The sequence below is a fragment of the Rhipicephalus microplus genome, chromosome 6 (assembly GCF_043290135.1).
Source record: "Rhipicephalus microplus isolate Deutch F79 chromosome 6, USDA_Rmic, whole genome shotgun sequence".
Lineage (NCBI taxonomy): Eukaryota > Metazoa > Arthropoda > Arachnida > Ixodida > Ixodidae > Rhipicephalus > Rhipicephalus microplus.
This window is the reverse complement of record NC_134705.1, coordinates 85,447,482-85,468,787: the sequence shown is the minus strand read 5'-3', so window position 1 is coordinate 85,468,787 and position 21,306 is coordinate 85,447,482. Positions and strand designations below refer to the sequence as shown.

At 56.3% G+C, this 21,306-nt stretch overlaps 2 protein-coding genes, 1 non-coding gene and 2 pseudogenes across 3 annotated transcripts in view; all 5 read right to left on the bottom strand.

Annotated features, from left to right (window-relative positions):
* LOC119168652 (uncharacterized) overlaps positions 1-8,418 on the bottom strand; it is a 293,472-nt gene extending 285,054 nt beyond the window's left edge. The window contains exon 1 of the mRNA XM_075866130.1: positions 8,284-8,418. The gene's annotated coding sequence lies outside the window, so the exon portion shown is untranslated. The remainder of the gene's footprint in view (positions 1-8,283) is intronic.
* Positions 3,838-4,021, bottom strand: LOC142766260 (U2 spliceosomal RNA). The gene has a single exon (XR_012884446.1). It is a non-coding gene; the product is annotated as a U2 spliceosomal RNA (small nuclear RNA).
* LOC142765349 (uncharacterized) lies at positions 3,850-7,965 on the bottom strand. Its single transcript, XM_075866127.1, has one exon. It carries the CDS (start codon positions 7,956-7,958, stop codon positions 4,200-4,202), a length of 3,759 nt encoding a protein of 1,252 aa, XP_075722242.1. The 5' UTR covers positions 7,959-7,965; the 3' UTR covers positions 3,850-4,199.
* A 2,480-nt stretch (positions 8,419-10,898) lies between the features above and the next one.
* On the bottom strand, positions 10,899-11,077 carry LOC142766374 (U2 spliceosomal RNA; annotated as a pseudogene).
* Positions 11,078-18,984: 7,907 nt separating this feature from the next.
* LOC142766143 (U2 spliceosomal RNA) lies at positions 18,985-19,159 on the bottom strand (annotated as a pseudogene).
* Between the last annotated feature and the right edge of the window lie 2,147 nt (positions 19,160-21,306).

The window sequence follows — 21,306 nt, the reverse complement described above, 5'->3', positions numbered from 1 at the left end:
GTGCTTTCGGGTCGGGGGAACTTGCCGCATCCAGCACAGGGGCATCGGGCGACGCTTCCGGTGCAACAGGCAAACTTTGGCAAACAACCTCGCCCAGCGGGTGTGCGGGTGACGCGAGGGGTGACGATGGAGTCGACACGGTTTCAAAATCGCTCGATTCCGTGTCGGAGGATGAGGCGGGCGCGGTAGAAGCCTTCATCCGCGTCTCCTCCACCGTTGCGGTCAAGGTGGTAGTTCCGCCGCTGTCTGTGACCTGGTCAGAGCTCGTATCGCGCTCCTCAGAAAGGGGGCCCTTCGTAGTCGTGGGGGATGACGACTTGGGCGAGAGCACCTGCAGGCGCGAGGAGGAGCCAACTGCCCTTGGTGAAGCGGGGCTGCGTAACTGGGAAGGGGCTGTAGCGCGGTCAGGCAAGGAAGGGAAACCGCGGGCTGCCGACGCGTAAGAGCGCCTGCGGAAGCACTCCGCGGTACCGTGCTGACCACCGCAGCGCTTACATTCTGCACTACAACCCTCCGTCTCGTGGCCGAAAGAGCTACATCGTTTACAATAGGCGGTGGTACACGCGGTTGCCATATGCCCAGACTCGCCACAGCGCGCGCACACGCGCCGCATCCCCCGGTATTCGCACATTACTCTGTGCCCAGCGATTGTCAAAAAGTTAGGAACGGGGCGGCTCATTTCTATCTTAACTAACCTGACCCCGTTCAACTTAGTCTGGCGAGAGGGTAAGGTGGCAAAGGAGATGCTCTTAACCTTGCCAAACTGGGCTAAAGCGTTACTGAGGACCTCGTCGGGCAGGAAAGCCGGATAACGGTAGACGTTCACGTACGTCACCGGCGGCCCGACTGCCTCTACCGGCACCTTCACGCTGTTAACTTCGAACCCCTCTGCCACCATTAGCCTCGTCGCCTGACTGGCGTTCCGCGTGCACACTAGGAATTTTGCTCCCCCCATGTGCTGGAGCACAAACACACTGTCGTCACCGGCGGTTCTTTCGACCGCGTCAATCAAATCGTCAACAGAAACGTCGCCCTCGGGCGCCGAGAACATAAAACAATTCTCCCTTACCGGGAGCTCAAATGGCATGGCCATGCTGGTAGGCGGATCCCGCAAGCTGCCGGGGGGGGCGAGGCTCTGGGACGACTCGTGACGTGCAGACGAGCTGCACACTGGTATGCGGCGGCTCAGCCGAGGCGGGGGCCGCTTAAGGTCTGGTGGTGGCAGGGGTCGCAGCTAGGAGCTCCGGGGCAGCAGGGGCGGACCGGGGGCCTGGCTTGACCTGGCATGTAGAGGGTCTCCGGGCGGGAAGGCCCGAAACCCAAGGGTGGCAGCCGCGTGCACGAGGCGGCGGCGGCGAAGGGCTTGCACTGGCTTTGGAACTCGACTCCGAGAGGGCCCGGGGGCCGACGCCGACGTGACGTGACCCCGGGACTCGCGCGAGGACTCGTAGAGACAGCTAACTCGACACTTTGATCTTAGCCAAAAGGCCGAGAAGCGATGCAATTCATTAGCACGTAATTAAAATCCATTCTTTCACACCTCGTACTTAGTTCTGGCCAAAAGCCGGGCAAACAGTAGCAAAGCAATTCCGACGTCCACCCATGCACAACCAGCATTGTGCACCGACAGCGGCAGCGCTGGCTTCACGGCATTGCTTTTATCCCCAGTCCGCTTGAAGTTTCTAGTTTCGCTTACAAACATGTTAAAACTGAAACCTTCTTTTTCCCAGAGGTCGAAGCCACGCGTGCTTGCTTGCATGCGTACTCTCTATGCGCCCATGACGTCACACCAAATGCTTGCCGGCGAACATTATCAGCCATGTCGCGAGGGATGCTACAGCACTTGTTTTAAAAACTGATGCATAGTGTACATGTCCAACTCGAGCACCAAAGTCTGGAAGGAAAAAAAAAAAAAAAAATGACTGCGCAAAATGTGAATACGTCACCCATCCAACATGGCTTCTACGCCGGCTGCCCAAGCAACGCCTCTGCAACGACGCCCACAATCATCGGCAAAAAGGTGGTGCCTTTGGCTGCTTCAGCACGCTCAACATATGCCTTGCAAGTTCCGACGTGGCGGAACACCGCACCGAGGTCGACGAAGGTCCTGCCGTGAAAGGCAGACCCGGGAATGCGTGCGAAACGTCTACCGCGTGGGTTGTGAAGCCGGTGAATGAAGGATCATGTGGCAGAGGGTGACGGAACGTGAGTGTGCGACTTGCCGCTGCGATGTCGTTCAAGCGTTCAACGGGCCGGCAGGTTCTGTCTGTCGTGGTCGAAAACGTCCGAGTCAAAGTTTTGCTGATTCCGAGGGGTAGGAGTGCTATGGTGGCGTGTACGAGGCGCTGGTGCGGCGCTCCGTCGATCGTGCCGGACGGACATGAGGCGGCCGAAGGCGGTCGTCAAGTGGTCGCGGAAATCAGTGGAGAAGTACTCGCCTGCGCTTTTCGTCGAAGACTCGCGACAGACGGTCTTCGGGAGACACGGGTGGTTGCACAAATGCGACCGTGCGTCAACGTGCAGCCATATTCGTGGATTATTTCGCCCCATTACGATAGCTTCGTCACTGCGCTCGCTGGTGTTGCTTGTTTTTGTTGACCTTCACTTGTGGCTCACACCCACTGTGGGGGATTGGCTGGTTTGTTGTTCTGCTTCTTCGACTTCTACATACTCGGCTTAGTGAAGCTGTGAGGAGTGACGAGTGGGTACGGAGGCAAAGCGCGCCCGGGGCGTGATCTCACGCGTCCTGGGGTCCACGTCGCTTCAGGTACGTGCGTGGTGCGTCCGTACGTCTAGTGCGCAATTTTCTTGGAACTTCCAGCAACTGGCAATTCCATTGAGGTGAGCGTGCGAGGATGTTCGTTGTAATTAACGAGAGCCAACGGTGGATGAGCTGGTATGAGATGGTGTTCAGAAATGAAGTGTTTGATCAACAAGGCGATGCCCGCCGTGGTGGTCTGATGGCCGTAAGGTACTCGGCTGCTGACCCGCAGGTGGTGGGATCGAATCCCGGCCGCGGCGGCTGCATTTCCCTGTGCTCAGATTAGGGTGCACGTGAAAGAACCCCAGGTGGTCGAAATTTTCCCATAATCATATGGTGGTTTTGGGACGTCAAACCCCAAAGGTCAGTGGACATAGGAAAAGCACATCGGGGCTTTGCCGCTCCACCGTACAGCAGGTGTGTGCGGAGTGGGTCGTGTGGCGTTCTTTGCGATTTTAATTTGTGATGGGGAATAGTGTAGATGCGTAGACGTGGCGAGAGCACGCGTCTTCAGGTTCAGACGCCGCGTGAAGATGTGAAATAAAAATGCCTTCGCTTGCCACTGCAACTGTAAACAGAAACACCAACCAAACCCCATTTTCTAGAGGCTTTTTTATTTTTCGTTGCGAAACGGGTGAATTCGAAAAGCGGAAATAGCTTGGCACATACATACACACTTCTACACACATACATACATACACATCGCACATGCATACACATCGTATACACACTTCTAGCTTTCCTCCGAAACAGTAATGATAATTTCCTCAATAGTTTTATTGATATGAGTAGGAATGTTAAAAAAAATAAGAAACTTGAGTATGTACGTGTGAACATAACAAAATAAAAGAGACCCTCCATATATGAAATACACACGGAAACATTTATTTTCCCAGAGCAATCGTAAGTGCAAACACAGCTAGCGCACTCCCTGCCCGCGAATACCGCGTCAGCCGGGGCGGCGTGCCGCCACCGTCTCGGACACTCGACGCACCCACGCCGTTTACCCCGGTATCATGGGTAAATCCGAACACTCCTTCTATCATTGAATTTATTGTCGAACTCACCCCGCAGGGGGTGAGTGGGCCGATCCCGGAGGTAGTGCAATACCGGGCCAACCCGTGGCGGAGGTGAAGCAAGCTTCAAGCACTCCGCCGCATCACAAAAATAAGTTTAATATCTTGGATCCAAATAGGATCCGTATCAGATATTAAGCTGATAAGAACAGATTTTTTATTCAATTTTTACGTACAAAAACATCATAATGGTTAGGAAAAAACTCAAAAAGAAAACTTTGTATAAGTGTATAAGTTAAAATCTGGTAACGAAAGGGTTAAAAACGGTTAGAACAAATACGTTAAAAACGGTAAAACTGTAGAGGTGTATAAGTCTAAAAACATGAAAAAATCGCAACTCTAAAAACTTTGGCTATACAATGTCACTGTACACCGATATGGTGGCGATAAATGTCCGTGGAAGCCGCGATCGTGTCACTGACGCACAAGCGTTTCATTGTTCGCAGATAGTTCTTGGAACACAGTCTGCGCGTGACACGATCGTTAGCCGGATCCCACGACCCCAGGCAGCCGACGACGATGGCTTCGACGGAGACGCGCTGGAACCGTCGGAGGAGATGTCGCTGTAAGGGGGCGTACTTCTCCTCCTTAAGCCTCCGGGCTTCCTGGAACGCCTGCAGTCTGTTGTCGAAAGGGCAGCAGACGTCCAGGATCAAGGCTTCCTCGCCTCGTGCCAGGACCAGGTCAGGGCGCAGGCCGGGAAGTCCGATCTGTTGGTTCTCCCCGATGACGGTGAACCTTCCCAGGGCAGCCTTCTTGATACGTGCGACGATGGCGTTGTGGCGCTCCGTCATTGCCCGGCTCTGCCGCATACAATGGCAGAGTACGTGTGGTAGCGTCTCCTCCCTGTACCCGCAGCGTCGGCACCGTTTATCTGCTGCAGGTACCCAGGTACGTGTGCCATTGAGGGGGAGGAGATTAAGCCGGGCTCGATGAATGAAGCGCCACTCCTTGAACCTGGTGTAGCGGCCGGTCCGCATGAAGTGGGAGTTAGCGGGGTCCGCCGCTACACACGCCATCGCCTTGCCCTGGTTTGGCTTCGCCTCGAGGGAACGGTCCCGGTTCTGGCTGAGGATGGCCCGGAGAGTTTTCACCAGCTTGTTCCGGTTCCGCGCGGACACCGTGGCCTCCCCGCAGGTGATGCGGGCGCCCTGGTCTTGTAGCTCCCAGGCGACAGTTAGGCGACGGGAGGCTTTGCGGGCCTCCGTCCAGACAGACTGAAGTTGAGATGGGGTCTGTCTGAAGTCGCCCTCCGTGTCGCCCGAGAGGTAGGCCTCGATGTCCTCGTCGTCAGCCTCGCGTCGGAGCCGCCTGGAGACCACCTGGTGCAGCGCCTCCCTTGCCCGCTCCCGAACCTCCGAGTCCGTCGACGTCAGGAGCTTGAAGGCCCCGTCCACCCGGCAGATGTCACTCAGCTCCGCCGCCAAAGGGATCCCTGCAGTGCCGGCCCGTGCGCTCCCGTACACGTAGTCGTTAGATGCTCTGGCCGGAACGTACAGGGTCTTCTTGATGAGGGGGCGGAGCTCGTCATCCAGACGCTGCCACTCTCCCTTGCTGGCGAGGCCCACCCGCATGGCGAAGTTGAGAGCTGGATATAAAAAAGTTTTAATTGCATCCAGCCTCTGCCACGGGGTGAGCATTGAGGAGAGTAGCTTCCTGCCCAGGTGGATGGCCTCGTCGACGGTCGTTTGGTCCGGGAGGACCCGAAAGCCCACAGGTCGCCCCAGGAAACGATGCCCCTCGTAGTCCGCCAGTGCCGGAACCGGGACGCCTCCAACGGTGAAAGTGGTGGGCCGTGTGCCCACCGGATAGCGGCCGGATAGGTGGAGGGTGCGGCACTTGGCGGGCTTGAGTCGCAGTCCCAGCCGGTCCGAGAGGGCTGTCACGACGTTGAGACGGCGCTGCAAGGTGGTGGGGTCCGCAGCGAGCAGAGTCAGATCATCGGCGTAAGCAAGGATGTTATGCTGCTTATCGCCTCCCTGCACTGCCCTGATGACTGGATCCACCACCAAGTTGAATAGCAGGCCGCTCAGTGGACATCCCTGCCTCAGGCCAGCTCTGATGGGGATAGGCTCCGTGGTGCCAGCTGCTGCCACGACGCAGGTGGTGTTGGCGCGGTAGAGCTCCTCCACGATCTCCGCGAAGGTCTCCCCTGCGCCGGCGCCGCGGACAGCCTCAACGAGGGCCTGATGGGCGACCGAGCCAAAGGCATTGGCGTAGTCGAGGAAACCTACGCACAGCTCCCCACCTTTTGTCCTGGCGTCATCCAGGCGTCCCTGCAGCACGAAGTTGTGTTCAAACACCCCATCGTACGGCAGGAAGCCCTTCTGACACCTGGACAAGACCGCATGGTCGCCCAACCACCGCTGCAGCCGGGTCGTGAGACACCCGGCATACAGTTTGGCGATCGTTCGACCAAGGGCAATGGGTCGCCAGTTTGTAGGATCCTCGCGGTCGCCTTTCTTGTAAATCAGGATCGTCCTCGATGATTTCCAGCTCTGGGGTGTGCGGCGGTGTAAGAGACAGATGTTGAACACCGCCGCCAGGAACCGCCCGTCAGGATCCACCTGCCTCCAGTGGTGGTAGGTCAGACGGTCCTCCCCAGGAGCTGTGCTTTCGCACCTTCGGAGCTTGGCTGCGACTTCGTCTGGCAGGAAGGGGCACGTGTCCATCTCCTCTGTTGTGGGGGCTCGTGACCTGAGGAGCGTTGTGTCCACGGCTACCGGGGCCCAGAGTTCAGTGAAGTGGCCTTGAAGGGTGCCTGGGTTGATGGGGCAGAGCTCGGACGGGCCCTCCGCGATGAGGCGGACAGCCCGTCGCCGGTTTCTCCTGTAAAGTCCCTGTATGAGAGAAGCATTGTCGGGGTTTATCTCACGCCGAGGTGGTGTTTGGCGTGAGCCCCGACAGGGCAGCCGAAGATGGTCAACGATGGCTGCCTCGGCGCGGTCCAGGATGGGCTCGAACCGCGCCCATTGCTCCTCCGACACAGGGCTCCGGCCAAGGTCTCGTAGCTCTGCCGTCACCTCCGCCAGGAACCAGGCACTCTCGGGCCCCAGGGTGTCAGCTGCCTCGTCCTGTGTACCGTAGTTGCTGCCGGTGACGTCACCATGGGGCGCTGTCGGTTCGGCGGGTTCTCGCCCCGCTTCGCCAAAGTTGTTTGCGAGTGTCGTCGCCTGCTCGGTAGGCGCCGACAACTCGACGACGCGCCCCATCTGCTGGTTAGCTGGCTCCTCGGTGTCGTCCACAGCTGGGCTGGCGTACTCCTCCGAGGAGCTGACGTCATCGCCTGCCGGTACTGCCTGGTTGGAGTCATCACCCGGCTGGTCGTCACCCGCATTGTCCGCCTGGTGTACAGGCGCGCTCTCCGTGCCGTCGTCGTCCGCAGAGTCGGGCGTCGCTCCGAGTGGAAGCTCCCCCAGGGCCCCATCTCCATCCATAGGAGCAGATGTGACCTCCTGTGAGGGAGGCCCGGTCACGGTGCTTGGGGCAGGGGGGCATTGGTCCGCCATCAGCTCGCCTTCAGCCTGCGTGGGGGAAACCGCCGACAAAAGGGGGGGATGTGGGGGTGTAGCCGGTCCAGGTGGAGGCTGATGAGGTGGCGTCCTGGTGTCCCCTGCACGGCAGGACTCTCCTGAAGGACCGGCCACAGCGGCTGCTGGTGGTGGACCGGCAGTAGCGTTCTGCCGGGCCAAAAGTGCCTCCTCCCTACGGTGCCGTTGCTCATGATTGTAGAGCCCCTTCCTTGACGTGAAGGAGCTCGAGCAGGTCGGGCACTGGTGCCGGTGAGGGGGGGGAGGGGCAGCAGCTGGAAGGTTCACCAGGCAGCCATGCGTTGTCGGCCGTTTCCCCAGCGTAGCGCCGCAAATGGTGCAGTTGTATACCGTCCGGGTTATGCGCACGCCATGCTCCCCTTCGAGGTGCCGCTGCAGCGACTGGCGGCGCGACGTCCACACTTCTGGGTTGTAGGCGGTCGCGCAGCCCTCCTCGCAGCATAGAAACGTCGCCGGGAGTGGAAAGAAGAGCGTGAGGGTGGTACCCTCACGCTCAGGCTGGCGCTCCTGGACGGGAGGGTCGCCATCGTCCTCGCTGTCGTCGGGAGCAGGGTTGCCCCCGGAGGCCATGTTCCAGCGGCCCCGCTAAGCGGGACGGCCAGAAGATCAGGACGGCCTCATGGGACGCGGCGACCACCGCTGGTCAGGGAGAGTCTCCGGGAGCAGCGGCAGGGAGGCCAGCAGGGCGACCACATAGCTGGCGAGGCGCCGGAGCAGCAGGCGGGAGCAGGGGGCAAGCAGGCGGCCCCGGGCGGTAGCGGCGAGCAAGCGCCGCTAGGCAGGCGGCGAGCGGGCAGGCGGCGAGCAGGCAGCAGGCGGGAGCAAGCAGCGGAGCGGGCGGCGAGGCCAGCGACGAGCGAGCGCCGCTGGGCAGGCGGCGAGGAGGAGAGCGGACCCAGGCAGCAGGCGGCGAAGCGAGCGCCGAAACCAGGCGAGCAGGACCAGGCGGTGATGGCAGCGAAACACCAGGCAGGCAGGCAGCAATCCGGGCAGCAACAGCAGGCAGCAGGCACCCAAGAGCAGTGGTAGCCGTGGATAGGGCTGGGTGAGGGAAGGGATAAAGACGCCGCTGTAACCGGGCGGGTTCCGGTTGCTTCCACGAAGATCGAAAGTGCAGGGCGGTCAAGCCACACGACTACACTTTGATCTTAGCCAAAAGGCCGAGAAGCGATGCAATTCATTAGCACGTAATTAAAATCCATTCTTTCACACCTCGTACTTAGTTCTGGCCAAAAGCCGGGCAAACAGTAGCAAAGCAATTCCGACGTCCACCCATGCACAACCAGCATTGTGCACCGACAGCGGCAGCGCTGGCTTCACGGCATTGCTTTTATCCCCAGTCCGCTTGAAGTTTCTAGTTTCGCTTACAAACATGTTAAAACTGAAACCTTCTTTTTCCCAGAGGTCGAAGCCACGCGTGCTTGCTTGCATGCGTACTCTCTATGCGCCCATGACGTCACACCAAATGCTTGCCGGCGAACATTATCAGCCATGTCGCGAGGGATGCTACAGCACTTGTTTTAAAAACTGATGCATAGTGTACATGTCCAACTCGAGCACCAAAGTCTGGAAGGAAAAAAAAAAAAAAAAAATGACTGCGCAAAATGTGAATACGTCACCCATCCAACATGGCTTCTACGCCGGCTGCCCAAGCAACGCCTCTGCAACGACGCCCACAATCATCGGCAAAAAGGTGGTGCCTTTGGCTGCTTCAGCACGCTCAACATATGCCTTGCAAGTTCCGACGTGGCGGAACACCGCACCGAGGTCGACGAAGGTCCTGCCGTGAAAGGCAGACCCGGGAATGCGTGCGAAACGTCTACCGCGTGGGTTGTGAAGCCGGTGAATGAAGGATCATGTGGCAGAGGGTGACGGAACGTGAGTGTGCGACTTGCCGCTGCGATGTCGTTCAAGCGTTCAACGGGCCGGCAGGTTCTGTCTGTCGTGGTCGAAAACGTCCGAGTCAAAGTTTTGCTGATTCCGAGGGGTAGGAGTGCTATGGTGGCGTGTACGAGGCGCTGGTGCGGCGCTCCGTCGATCGTGCCGGACGGACATGAGGCGGCCGAAGGCGGTCGTCAAGTGGTCGCGGAAATCAGTGGAGAAGTACTCGCCTGCGCTTTTCGTCGAAGACTCGCGACAGACGGTCTTCGGGAGACACGGGTGGTTGCACAAATGCGACCGTGCGTCAACGTGCAGCCATATTCGTGGATTATTTCGCCCCATTACGATAGCTTCGTCACTGCGCTCGCTGGTGTTGCTTGTTTTTGTTGACCTTCACTTGTGGCTCACACCCACTGTGGGGGATTGGCTGGTTTGTTGTTCTGCTTCTTCGACTTCTACATACTCGGCTTAGTGAAGCTGTGAGGAGTGACGAGTGGGTACGGAGGCAAAGCGCGCCCGGGGCGTGATCTCACGCGTCCTGGGGTCCACGTCGCTTCAGGTACGTGCGTGGTGCGTCCGTACGTCTAGTGCGCAATTTTCTTGGAACTTCCAGCAACTGGCAATTCCATTGAGGTGAGCGTGCGAGGATGTTCGTTGTAATTAACGAGAGCCAACGGTGGATGAGCTGGTATGAGATGGTGTTCAGAAATGAAGTGTTTGATCAACAAGGCGATGCCCGCCGTGGTGGTCTGATGGCCGTAAGGTACTCGGCTGCTGACCCGCAGGTGGTGGGATCGAATCCCGGCCGCGGCGGCTGCATTTCCCTGTGCTCAGATTAGGGTGCACGTGAAAGAACCCCAGGTGGTCGAAATTTTCCCATAATCATATGGTGGTTTTGGGACGTCAAACCCCAAAGGTCAGTGGACATAGGAAAAGCACATCGGGGCTTTGCCGCTCCACCGTACAGCAGGTGTGTGCGGAGTGGGTCGTGTGGCGTTCTTTGCGATTTTAATTTGTGATGGGGAATAGTGTAGATGCGTAGACGTGGCGAGAGCACGCGTCTTCAGGTTCAGACGCCGCGTGAAGATGTGAAATAAAAATGCCTTCGCTTGCCACTGCAACTGTAAACAGAAACACCAACCAAACCCCATTTTCTAGAGGCTTTTTTATTTTTCGTTGCGAAACGGGTGAATTCGAAAAGCGGAAATAGCTTGGCACATACATACACACTTCTACACACATACATACATACACATCGCACATGCATACACATCGTATACACACTTCTAGCTTTCCTCCGAAACAGTAATGATAATTTCCTCAATAGTTTTATTGATATGAGTAGGAATGTTAAAAAAAATAAGAAACTTGAGTATGTACGTGTGAACATAACAAAATAAAAGAGACCCTCCATATATGAAATACACACGGAAACATTTATTTTCCCAGAGCAATCGTAAGTGCAAACACAGCTAGCGCACTCCCTGCCCGCGAATACCGCGTCAGCCGGGGCGGCGTGCCGCCACCGTCTCGGACACTCGACGCACCCACGCCGTTTACCCCGGTATCATGGGTAAATCCGAACACTCCTTCTATCATTGAATTTATTGTCGAACTCACCCCGCAGGGGGTGAGTGGGCCGATCCCGGAGGTAGTGCAATACCGGGCCAACCCGTGGCGGAGGTGAAGCAAGCTTCAAGCACTCCGCCGCATCACAAAAATAAGTTTAATATCTTGGATCCAAATAGGATCCGTATCAGATATTAAGCTGATAAGAACAGAGGTTTTCAAAAATGTTAGGAACATTTCTGACCGAAAAGGAAAAACTTGTTCTCATTTTTTGTTCCTTCAACCGGAAAGGAAGAAGGTGGTGTATCGTGAACTGTGTATAGAGAAGGTGAAAATAGGAAATAGCAGGGGAGAAAAAGTGAAAGGGGCGTGTGTCGTGTAGTATCACCTCTTATTTTTGCGATGTCTTTGGGAGGGTGACTTTGTCAGCACGTGGCCCAGCGAGTGACAGTCACTTTATGGCCACGTGTGCGCAGTACACTTCCCGAGAAGCTGCAATGGTCTCGCTCACTGCAAGCTTCTTAAGTAACCGGAGATATCTCCGGCTGCAGAGTTTTTTGAAAACTCTGTCATTTGCCGGGTCCCAGGAGCCAAGCATGCCGACGACGACTGCTTCGATCGTGACTCTCTGGTAGCGGCGGAGCAAGAAGTCCCGAACTGGTTCGTATTTTCGTTCCTTTTCCAGTCGGGCTGCCTCGAGTGCTTTGAGCCGGTTGTCAAAGGGGCAGGTCACGTCCACGATGATCGCCTCTTCCCCCCTGGCGAGAACGAGGTCGGGGCGAAGGTTGGTGGTACCAACCGCTCTGTTCTCATGCGTGACCGTGAACTTCTTGCTGGCGGCTTGTTTCACCCTCGCCACAATCTTGTTGTGACGACTGGTGTAGGCCATGCTGTGGCGCATGCAGTGACCCAGGACGTGTGGCAGCGTTTCCACTGCGTAACCGCACACACGGCACCGTTTGTCGGCGGAGGTGGTCCATGGGTTGGCTCCATTCACAGGTAGGAGGTTCAGGCGTGCCCTGTGGATGAAGCGCCAGTCGCAAAAGCGGGTGAATTTGCCGGAGCGCATGAAGTGGGAGCTGCTCGGGTCTGCGGCGACGCATTCCATTGCCTTCCCTTGATTGGGCATTTCTTGAAGGAAGCGATCGCGTGCCCGCATCATTCTTAAGCGCAGCGTTTTCACCACTTTTCGTCGTTTCTTTGACGTGAGAGTTTCCTCTCCGTCACACGTGATGCTGGTCCCCCCGTCCTCGAAAATTTCCCAGGTGACGTGTAGCCTGCGGGAAGCCTTCCGAGCCTCGGTCCAGACGGACTGCAGTTGTGTCGGCCGTGCCTGGAAAATGCCCTCCGTTTCGCCGCTGAGGTAGCAGGCGAGCTCCTCGTTGGTGGCCTGCCTGCGAATGCGCTTGGAGACAATTTTGGTTAGCGCTTCGAAGGCAAGTTCCCGGACCTCGAGATCGGCGGAGGTCAGAAGCTTGAAGGCGTTGTCCACGCGGCAGGCGTCACTTGTGTCTGCGGCGAGGGGGATTCCAGCTGCTCCGGCCGCTGCGCTGCCGTAGAGGTAGTTGTTTGCAGCGTTACCTGGAAGATAAAGAGTTTTCTTTATCAGGGGCCGGAGTGCGTCGTCTAGGCGGGCCCATTCCGCCTTGCCCACTTGTCCGCACCGCATGGCGAAGTTGAGTGCTGGAAAGACAAAAGTTTTCAGTGCATCAATTCGCTGCCATGGGGCAAGCATGGACTCGAGCAGGGTGCGGCCGACGGAGATCGCCTCATCGACCTTAGAGCGGTCTTGGAGAAGGCTGAACCCGACGGGGCGTCCTAGAAAAGATTGACTCTCGTAGTCACTGATGCGAGGGATCTCTTCTCCGTCGACGAAGAATTTCGTGTCCCTAGTGCCTACGGGAGTCCTACCAGAGAGGTGCAGGCTTCTGCACTTCTTGGGGTTCAGCCGAAGTCCCAGCTGGCCCGCGAGAGCCGCCACGACGTTGATGCGGTCCTGCAGTTTCTTGGGGCTGTCCGCCAAGGGGGTCAAATCATCGGCGTAAGCCAGCACATTGTGCTGCCTCTCACCTCCTTGGACCGCCCGAATGACTGGATCGAGCACCAAGTTGAAGAGCAGGCCGCTCAGTGGGCAGCCCTGTCTAATTCCGGCGGAGATTGTGACTGGGGCCGTTGTCCCAGCTTCGGCGACAATCCGGGTGGCGTTGTCTCGGTAGAGGTCTGCGATGATTGCGCAGAAGTCCTCTCCTGCACCTGCACCACGAAGAGAATCGATTAGTGCGTTGTGCGGAACTGAGCCAAATGCGTTGGCGAAGTCGAGAAAGGCCACGCAAAGGTCACCACCGCCGGCCCGCGCGGCGTCCAGGCGCTCCTGCAGCACGAAGTTGTGTTCAAACACGCCGTCGTGCGGCAGGAACCCCTTCTGACACCTCGAGAGCACGTCATGGTCACACACCCACTGCTGCATGCGGGAAGCTAGGCAACCCGCATACAGCTTGGAGATGGTGTTCCCAAGGGCAATGGGTCTCCAATTCGTGACCTCACTCGGATCACCCTTCTTGTGGATGAGGATGGTCCTCGTTTCCTTCCAGGCGTCGGGCACTTGCTTGTACTGGAGGCACACGTTGAATGCTGCGGAGAGAAAGAGACCTTCAGGATCATGTTCTTTCCAATGGCGGTAGGTGATCCTGTCACTGCCGGGGGCCGTGTTTTCGCATCTGCGAAGACGGGCCGCCACCTCGTCGCTGGTGAATCGGGCGAGGCAGATCTCTGTCATGTCGTCCGGGCGAGCCTTGTTAAGGAGCAGGTGGGTGTTCCCTTCCTTCGGCGCCCATGTTTCAGCAAAGTGTTGCTCCAGTCTGTCCAGCGGAATCTCGCAGAGTTTGGTTTCGCCCTGTACGATGATCCGAACAGCCCGACGGCGGTTGCGACGATACAGGCTCTGTATCTGCTGGGCGTTGTTCGGGTTGGTCGGGACGCGGGGTTTCCCACCGGCAGGGTTGTCTGGAATTTTCGCCTCCTTCCTCACCGCCGATACGGCCTCCTCCAGGATGGAGAGGAAGTCGTCCCAGCGCTCAGCAGTGGCGGGCTCCCGAAGCAGTTGCCGGATTCGCTGGCTGTGTTCTGCGAGTACGCTTGTGTCGTCGATTGGCCCGGAGAGGGTGATCTCGCCGGGGTTCACTGTCTGCGGGGCGGGGTCCTGTGATTCGCCGCCTGCGTCGTCTATCGAAAGTCCCTCGGATGATGCTGGATGTGTGGGGGAGTCGACGCTGTGGGTGATACCCCTGGCTGATGGACTTGCTTGAGGGTCCTGCTGTGCTGTTGCCAAGCTTTGTTGTGGTGCTCCTTGCTGGCTGGTCCTCTGAGTAGCGCGGGCTGTGTCTGGATCCTGCTGGAGACGGGACGAAAACCGTGACCCTTCTGGTGGTGACTCCTCCTCGCTGGTTGCTGATGGAATTGTCGCATCCCTGGAGCTCTGGCTTGGAGAGCAAGCTGTGCTGCCTAAGAGAGGAGGGAGAGGGGTAGGGGCCCGGTCCAGTGATGGTGGCCGGGAACGCCGTGGGTTGTCGTGGTCCGTGTCGCTGTGCGGCGACTCATGTTGCCTGGGACTCGGCGTGATGGGGGACGCGTTTCCAACCTGTGAGAACAGAGAGGCACATGAAGACCTGCTCCTCGCGGTGGAGGCCTCGCTAGGCGTGGGCGATGGGGTGCCCGTGGTTGCCGAAACCCGGTCAGGGATTTCTTGCAAGTCACCTAGAAGGGGGGAGGAAGGTGTGAGTGCCAGCTCTGTTGGTGTTGGAGAGTCCGGCGTTGCGCTCAGTGTCGCGCTGTCCTCGCTTGGTGATGATCCCGTTGACGTCGTTGAGTTGGAGCTCTGTGACGATCGAAGGGTCATTGTCCGTGTGGCTCGGTTGCCGGCAGCAGCGCGGGGCGGTCGGCCAGTCGGAGTTGCAGTAGGTGCAGCCCTCGAAGTCCTTGCAGTCGGTGGTCGCTCGTTCATGTGCTGTGCTTCCTGTTTTCTGTGTTTGCGCATGTGGTTGTCCAGCCCTTTCCTTGTTGTCATGGTGGCAGGGCATTGTGGACACTTGTGCCTGTTGAGGTCGAGGGGCGACAGCTCGTGTCTACCTCTTGAGATGCAGGAGTGGAGTGTGGGATGCAGCCCAAGGCCGGTCGTGGAGCAGAGGGTACAGGTGTATGCCACCTTTACTTTGAGCTCATGCTCGTCTAGCAGATGCCGCACCAAGCTTTGTCGCCTGCTTGTCCAGCTGATCCCGGAGTACCGTACCCCACATTTGTCTATGGGGCAGGTGAAGCTGTGTGGGATTGGGAAGAAGACATCAAGGGTATGTCCCTCCTTGCCTAGCTGGGGTTGGTTTTGGGCATCTCGCGGCCTCGGTGCAGTGGGCGTCCCGGCCTCCCCTGTATTCGGGGGACCTACCTCCTCGGACATCACCTACTGGCGGGCGAACACTTCTAAAGACAACAGGATTAGCAAGGCCGGATGTACATCATCGTGAGAACACTTAGGCAACTTGTGAAAAAACACTTCAATAAAAGACGGCACTGTACACTTGAGTAAGAAGTAGAATGATGGAGAGGAGATAGAGAAGGAAGAGAGGAAAGAGAGAAAAAAAAAAAAAAAAAGGTGGGGGTGGGGGGTGATCGTCAACCCATGCTTAAGTGGGGCTGACGACCTAAGACAAAGGGGAAGAAAATGAGGTAGTGAGTGACCTCCTCCCCCTGGTCGGGGGAGAAGAGAGAAGAGGGGTGCGCTCGCCCAGAGAGGAAAAGGAAGAGAAAGAAAGTGGAAAGAAAAAAAAAAACACGGCGTGCGCACCAGTGAGAGTCGCGGGCTACCAGCTACATGGCGAGTGCAGCTGGCTGCCCCAAGAAGGCAGAAGGAGTACCGACTGCGGCAGCAGAGAGAAGGGTACGAGAAGGAATTAGTAAAGAAGAGAGAAGAAAGCGAGCGAATGAAGAGGGGAGAGGAAAAAAAAAAAGAGGAAGGCAGGAGAAACCGGTTGAGCGGACCCTCTAGTGACACGTGTCAGCAAAGGCGCTTCCGAAAAAAAAAAAAAAGAAAAGAAGGCGTGCAAGAGTAGAGAGAAAGTCGCCTGGCTACATTGTTAGTGTAGCTGGCAACAGTGGGAGCGGGAGGGGAGCCTTAGCGCGGGCCACGTGGACAGAAAGTAGAAGAGAGGGGAAAAAAAAAAAAGAGAGAGAAAAGTGAAGAAAGAGGAGAGAGCGGAGACGCTGCTTCCACGTGGTCACCAGCGGCGCTCGCTGGTGTCCAGAGTAGAGGCGCGCTCCGGAAGAGAAAAATAAAAAAAAAAAAAAGAGCGTGCAAGGAAGGCTTGCGCTATCTTACATCACTTGGGCAGATGATGCAAGGGCCGCTGAGCCAACTAATACACAAGAAAAAGGGTGCTTTTCAGACGGGAAGCTGCCGGCAAGGCCGGTTGGAGCAGCCCGTCTCGCCGAGCACGAGAACCCACCCCCCCAAAGGGGGGCGGAAAAGAAAGGCAAAAAAGAAGTGTTTTAAAGAACTAGCATCTCACCAATGACCAGAGCCAGAAATCCAGGGCAGCAGGAACCAAGTGTCAGCAGGGGGGTCCAAGAATCCGCAGGCAGTCGTTGCTGGTCGCTCGAACAAGCTAAGAAGGCATGCACACAACAACAACACAAGAAGAGACAGAGAAAGACACCGCACTAACCGGGCGGGTGGTCGATTGCTTCTACAAAGAGCAGGAGTAGGATGGACAAGCCAACACTACACTTTGATCTTAGCCAAAAGGCCGAGAAGCGATGCAATTCATTAGCACGTAATTAAAATCCATTCTTTCACACCTCGTACTTAGTTCTGGCCAAAAGCCGGGCAAACAGTAGCAAAGCAATTCCGACGTCCACCCATGCACAACCAGCATTGTGCACCGACAGCGGCAGCGCTGGCTTCACGGCATTGCTTTTATCCCCAGTCCGCTTGAAGTTTCTAGTTTCGCTTACAAACATGTTAAAACTGAAACCTTCTTTTTCCCAGAGGTCGAAGCCACGCGTGCTTGCTTGCATGCGTACTCTCTATGCGCCCATGACGTCACACCAAATGCTTGCCGGCGAACATTATCAGCCATGTCGCGAGGGATGCTACAGCACTTGTTTTAAAAACTGATGCATAGTGTACATGTCCAACTCGAGCACCAAAGTCTGGAAGGAAAAAAAAAAAAAAAAAAATGACTGCGCAAAATGTGAATACGTCACCCATCCAACATGGCTTCTACGCCGGCTGCCCAAGCAACGCCTCTGCAACGACGCCCACAATCATCGGCAAAAAGGTGGTGCCTTTGGCTGCTTCAGCACGCTCAACATATGCCTTGCAAGTTCCGACGTGGCGGAACACCGCACCGAGGTCGACGAAGGTCCTGCCGTGAAAGGCAGACCCGGGAATGCGTGCGAAACGTCTACCGCGTGGGTTGTGAAGCCGGTGAATGAAGGATCATGTGGCAGAGGGTGACGGAACGTGAGTGTGCGACTTGCCGCTGCGATGTCGTTCAAGCGTTCAACGGGCCGGCAGGTTCTGTCTGTCGTGGTCGAAAACGTCCGAGTCAAAGTTTTGCTGATTCCGAGGGGTAGGAGTGCTATGGTGGCGTGTACGAGGCGCTGGTGCGGCGCTCCGTCGATCGTGCCGGACGGACATGAGGCGGCCGAAGGCGGTCGTCAAGTGGTCGCGGAAATCAGTGGAGAAGTACTCGCCTGCGCTTTTCGTCGAAGACTCGCGACAGACGGTCTTCGGGAGACACGGGTGGTTGCACAAATGCGACCGTGCGTCAACGTGCAGCCATATTCGTGGATTATTTCGCCCCATTACGATAGCTTCGTCACTGCGCTCGCTGGTGTTGCTTGTTTTTGTTGACCTTCACTTGTGGCTCACACCCACTGTGGGGGATTGGCTGGTTTGTTGTTCTGCTTCTTCGACTTCTACATACTCGGCTTAGTGAAGCTGTGAGGAGTGACGAGTGGGTACGGAGGCAAAGCGCGCCCGGGGCGTGATCTCACGCGTCCTGGGGTCCACGTCGCTTCAGGTACGTGCGTGGTGCGTCCGTACGTCTAGTGCGCAATTTTCTTGGAACTTCCAGCAACTGGCAATTCCATTGAGGTGAGCGTGCGAGGATGTTCGTTGTAATTAACGAGAGCCAACGGTGGATGAGCTGGTATGAGATGGTGTTCAGAAATGAAGTGTTTGATCAACAAGGCGATGCCCGCCGTGGTGGTCTGATGGCCGTAAGGTACTCGGCTGCTGACCCGCAGGTGGTGGGATCGAATCCCGGCCGCGGCGGCTGCATTTCCCTGTGCTCAGATTAGGGTGCACGTGAAAGAACCCCAGGTGGTCGAAATTTTCCCATAATCATATGGTGGTTTTGGGACGTCAAACCCCAAAGGTCAGTGGACATAGGAAAAGCACATCGGGGCTTTGCCGCTCCACCGTACAGCAGGTGTGTGCGGAGTGGGTCGTGTGGCGTTCTTTGCGATTTTAATTTGTGATGGGGAATAGTGTAGATGCGTAGACGTGGCGAGAGCACGCGTCTTCAGGTTCAGACGCCGCGTGAAGATGTGAAATAAAAATGCCTTCGCTTGCCACTGCAACTGTAAACAGAAACACCAACCAAACCCCATTTTCTAGAGGCTTTTTTATTTTTCGTTGCGAAACGGGTGAATTCGAAAAGCGGAAATAGCTTGGCACATACATACACACTTCTACACACATACATACATACACATCGCACATGCATACACATCGTATACACACTTCTAGCTTTCCTCCGAAACAGTAATGATAATTTCCTCAATAGTTTTATTGATATGAGTAGGAATGTTAAAAAAAATAAGAAACTTGAGTATGTACGTGTGAACATAACAAAATAAAAGAGACCCTCCATATATGAAATACACACGGAAACATTTATTTTCCCAGAGCAATCGTAAGTGCAAACACAGCTAGCGCACTCCCTGCCCGCGAATACCGCGTCAGCCGGGGCGGCGTGCCGCCACCGTCTCGGACACTCGACGCACCCACGCCGTTTACCCCGGTATCATGGGTAAATCCGAACACTCCTTCTATCATTGAATTTATTGTCGAACTCACCCCGCAGGGGGTGAGTGGGCCGATCCCGGAGGTAGTGCAATACCGGGCCAACCCGTGGCGGAGGTGAAGCAAGCTTCAAGCACTCCGCCGCATCACAAAAATAAGTTTAATATCTTGGATCCAAATAGGATCCGTATCAGATATTAAGCTGATAAGAACAGATACTACATCAAAGAGAAGTTTATTTAACTTCAGACATAAAGGGCACTTTAGACCGGTTTTTACAGAATACTCAGCCACAGTTTGGCTGGAATCTTATGCACAAGTTGTGCGGAAACAAGTATAATCGTTCCGATGGTAGAACGAAAAAAAGGGGTAAAAGTGCATAAATGTCATCGTTTATACAAGAGTATACGTAGTCATGCAAACAGTTATGAATAAAAAGGCGTTTGAGAAGGCGCTGTTCACATGTGTCAAAAGCAAGCACTTAAATACACTATTCTTGATGTGCAAAAGGAACTGGAGAAAGGAACACGCAAATTATTTACATATGTACAAGGCGATGTGCTGTCACATGAACGTATATACATAAGACATGGGGGAAGAAAAACAAGAAAGGATTGTGCGTGCACTATCGTGCAGACATGTTTCAGGGCGTGTAGTATTTAGTGCGGTTGGAACGGCATGGAGGGGAGCCGGGGTTAGTAAGGAATTATTGGGGTGCGGAGCTTCGCATCTTTAACAAAAAAGAATTTGGTGTGCCAGCGGCGGAGGAACTTTTCCTCGCCACTGGCTTCAAGCTGTTCCGATAAGTAGCGCCATATCATGCGCCTGATTCTGGTGACGACCGGGTAAGCTGCCCTGACCGGCGAGCTGCGCGCCTCCGCAAGTGAGCGGCGCTGCCAGATAGCGAAGAGCGTACAAGCGACCACTAACTTTGCAAACGTGCCCTTGTTGCGCTTAAGGTGAGGAGGGGGGCGAATGCCAAAGGTGCGCTCAACGAGGCGCCAAACGGGTTTCGCCGCTGAGCATTGCTGTAGAGCGTGCGTTTGCGACTCGACTTCGCGGCAGTTGGGGCACTTGGCGTCCGGGACGATGCCAAATTTGTGGAGTCGCTGTCTAGTCGGTAGGACTCCCCACGCTTTTTTCCAGAGGAAGTCGCGAACGGGCCTTGGCGAACTTCGGCCGAGTCTTGCTAGCGATCGCTTTGCAGCCTCTGCTTTACTCTTGTCGGCGTCGCTTAACTGGCTGAGCGTGAGAGCTTCGATCAGCCGCGCAGGTGGGTCTTCATCGACGTTGCCCGAGGGCGCTTCCTTGCTGAGCATTCGCATGGTAGCGGACGCCGCTTTATAGAACAGGGCGGGAGGTTCCGCCAGGGGTCCGGGGTGTCCGCTCGCACCCAACCAGGTGTTATTCGCGCCGCTCCAATAGAGTAGCAAGCGTCTCCCATAGTAGTCGCCCGCCTGGAAAAGGGAGCGGGCCGTCTTGAGGGCGAGAATTTTGGCGAGCGATTGCACGTGTGGGAGACCTAGCCCGCCCTCGCTCACAGCCAACTGCAGTAGGTGTCGGCGAACTGGCGGGGGCTTGCCATTCCACAGAAAGGCATTGATGATTTTGCTCAGCTGTGTTGCCGTTTTCGCTGGCATGACAGCAACACGGCTCGCGTAGGCTGCCAACGCACAGACGCTCGTTTTTGCGGCGAGAGCCTTCTCGTGGAGCGTGAGGTCGTGAAGTAGGGCTCGCTCGATGAGCTGCTGCGCGCGTTGTAGCACTCTGGCCCACGTGGATGCGGCCACACCCTCACACGTGAAGTACACGCCCAGGACCTTAACGGTAGATACGGTCTGGATGTTACCAGCTGCTCCTGCTGGAAAACGGCCGAACAGCAGGGCTTTACTTTTTCCTTCATTGAGTTGAGCGCCGGACACCTCTGCGTAGCGGGCGAAGGTGCGGCGGAAGCGTTCGATGCTGCTTGGGGTTCTGACGAACAGGGAGACATCGTCGGCATAGGCCAGCACCTTAAGTTCATCAGTGCCCGTTAGTGGCAGACCTCTAAAGAGCTCGTCGCTGGCAAGTGTCGTGAGCAATGGCTCTATGGACAGGACAAAGAGTGTCGGGCCCAGCGGGCACCCCTGCCTTATTCCTCGGGTGTACATGAACTCGTCGGTCGTAGAGCCGTTCACCAGAACGCTGCACCTCAACTCCGAGTAGAGAAGCTTGATTACCTCAACAAAACTTTCTGGGAGGCCGAACTCGCCAAGCAGTCCGAAGAGGTAGCTGTGCCGCACTCTATCAAACGCTTTGGCTTGGTCCAGCGAAAAGAAAGCTCCCGAGACTTGTTTCCGTGAGGCATATTCGAAAACGTCCCTTGTCAGCGAGAGGTTCGCGAAT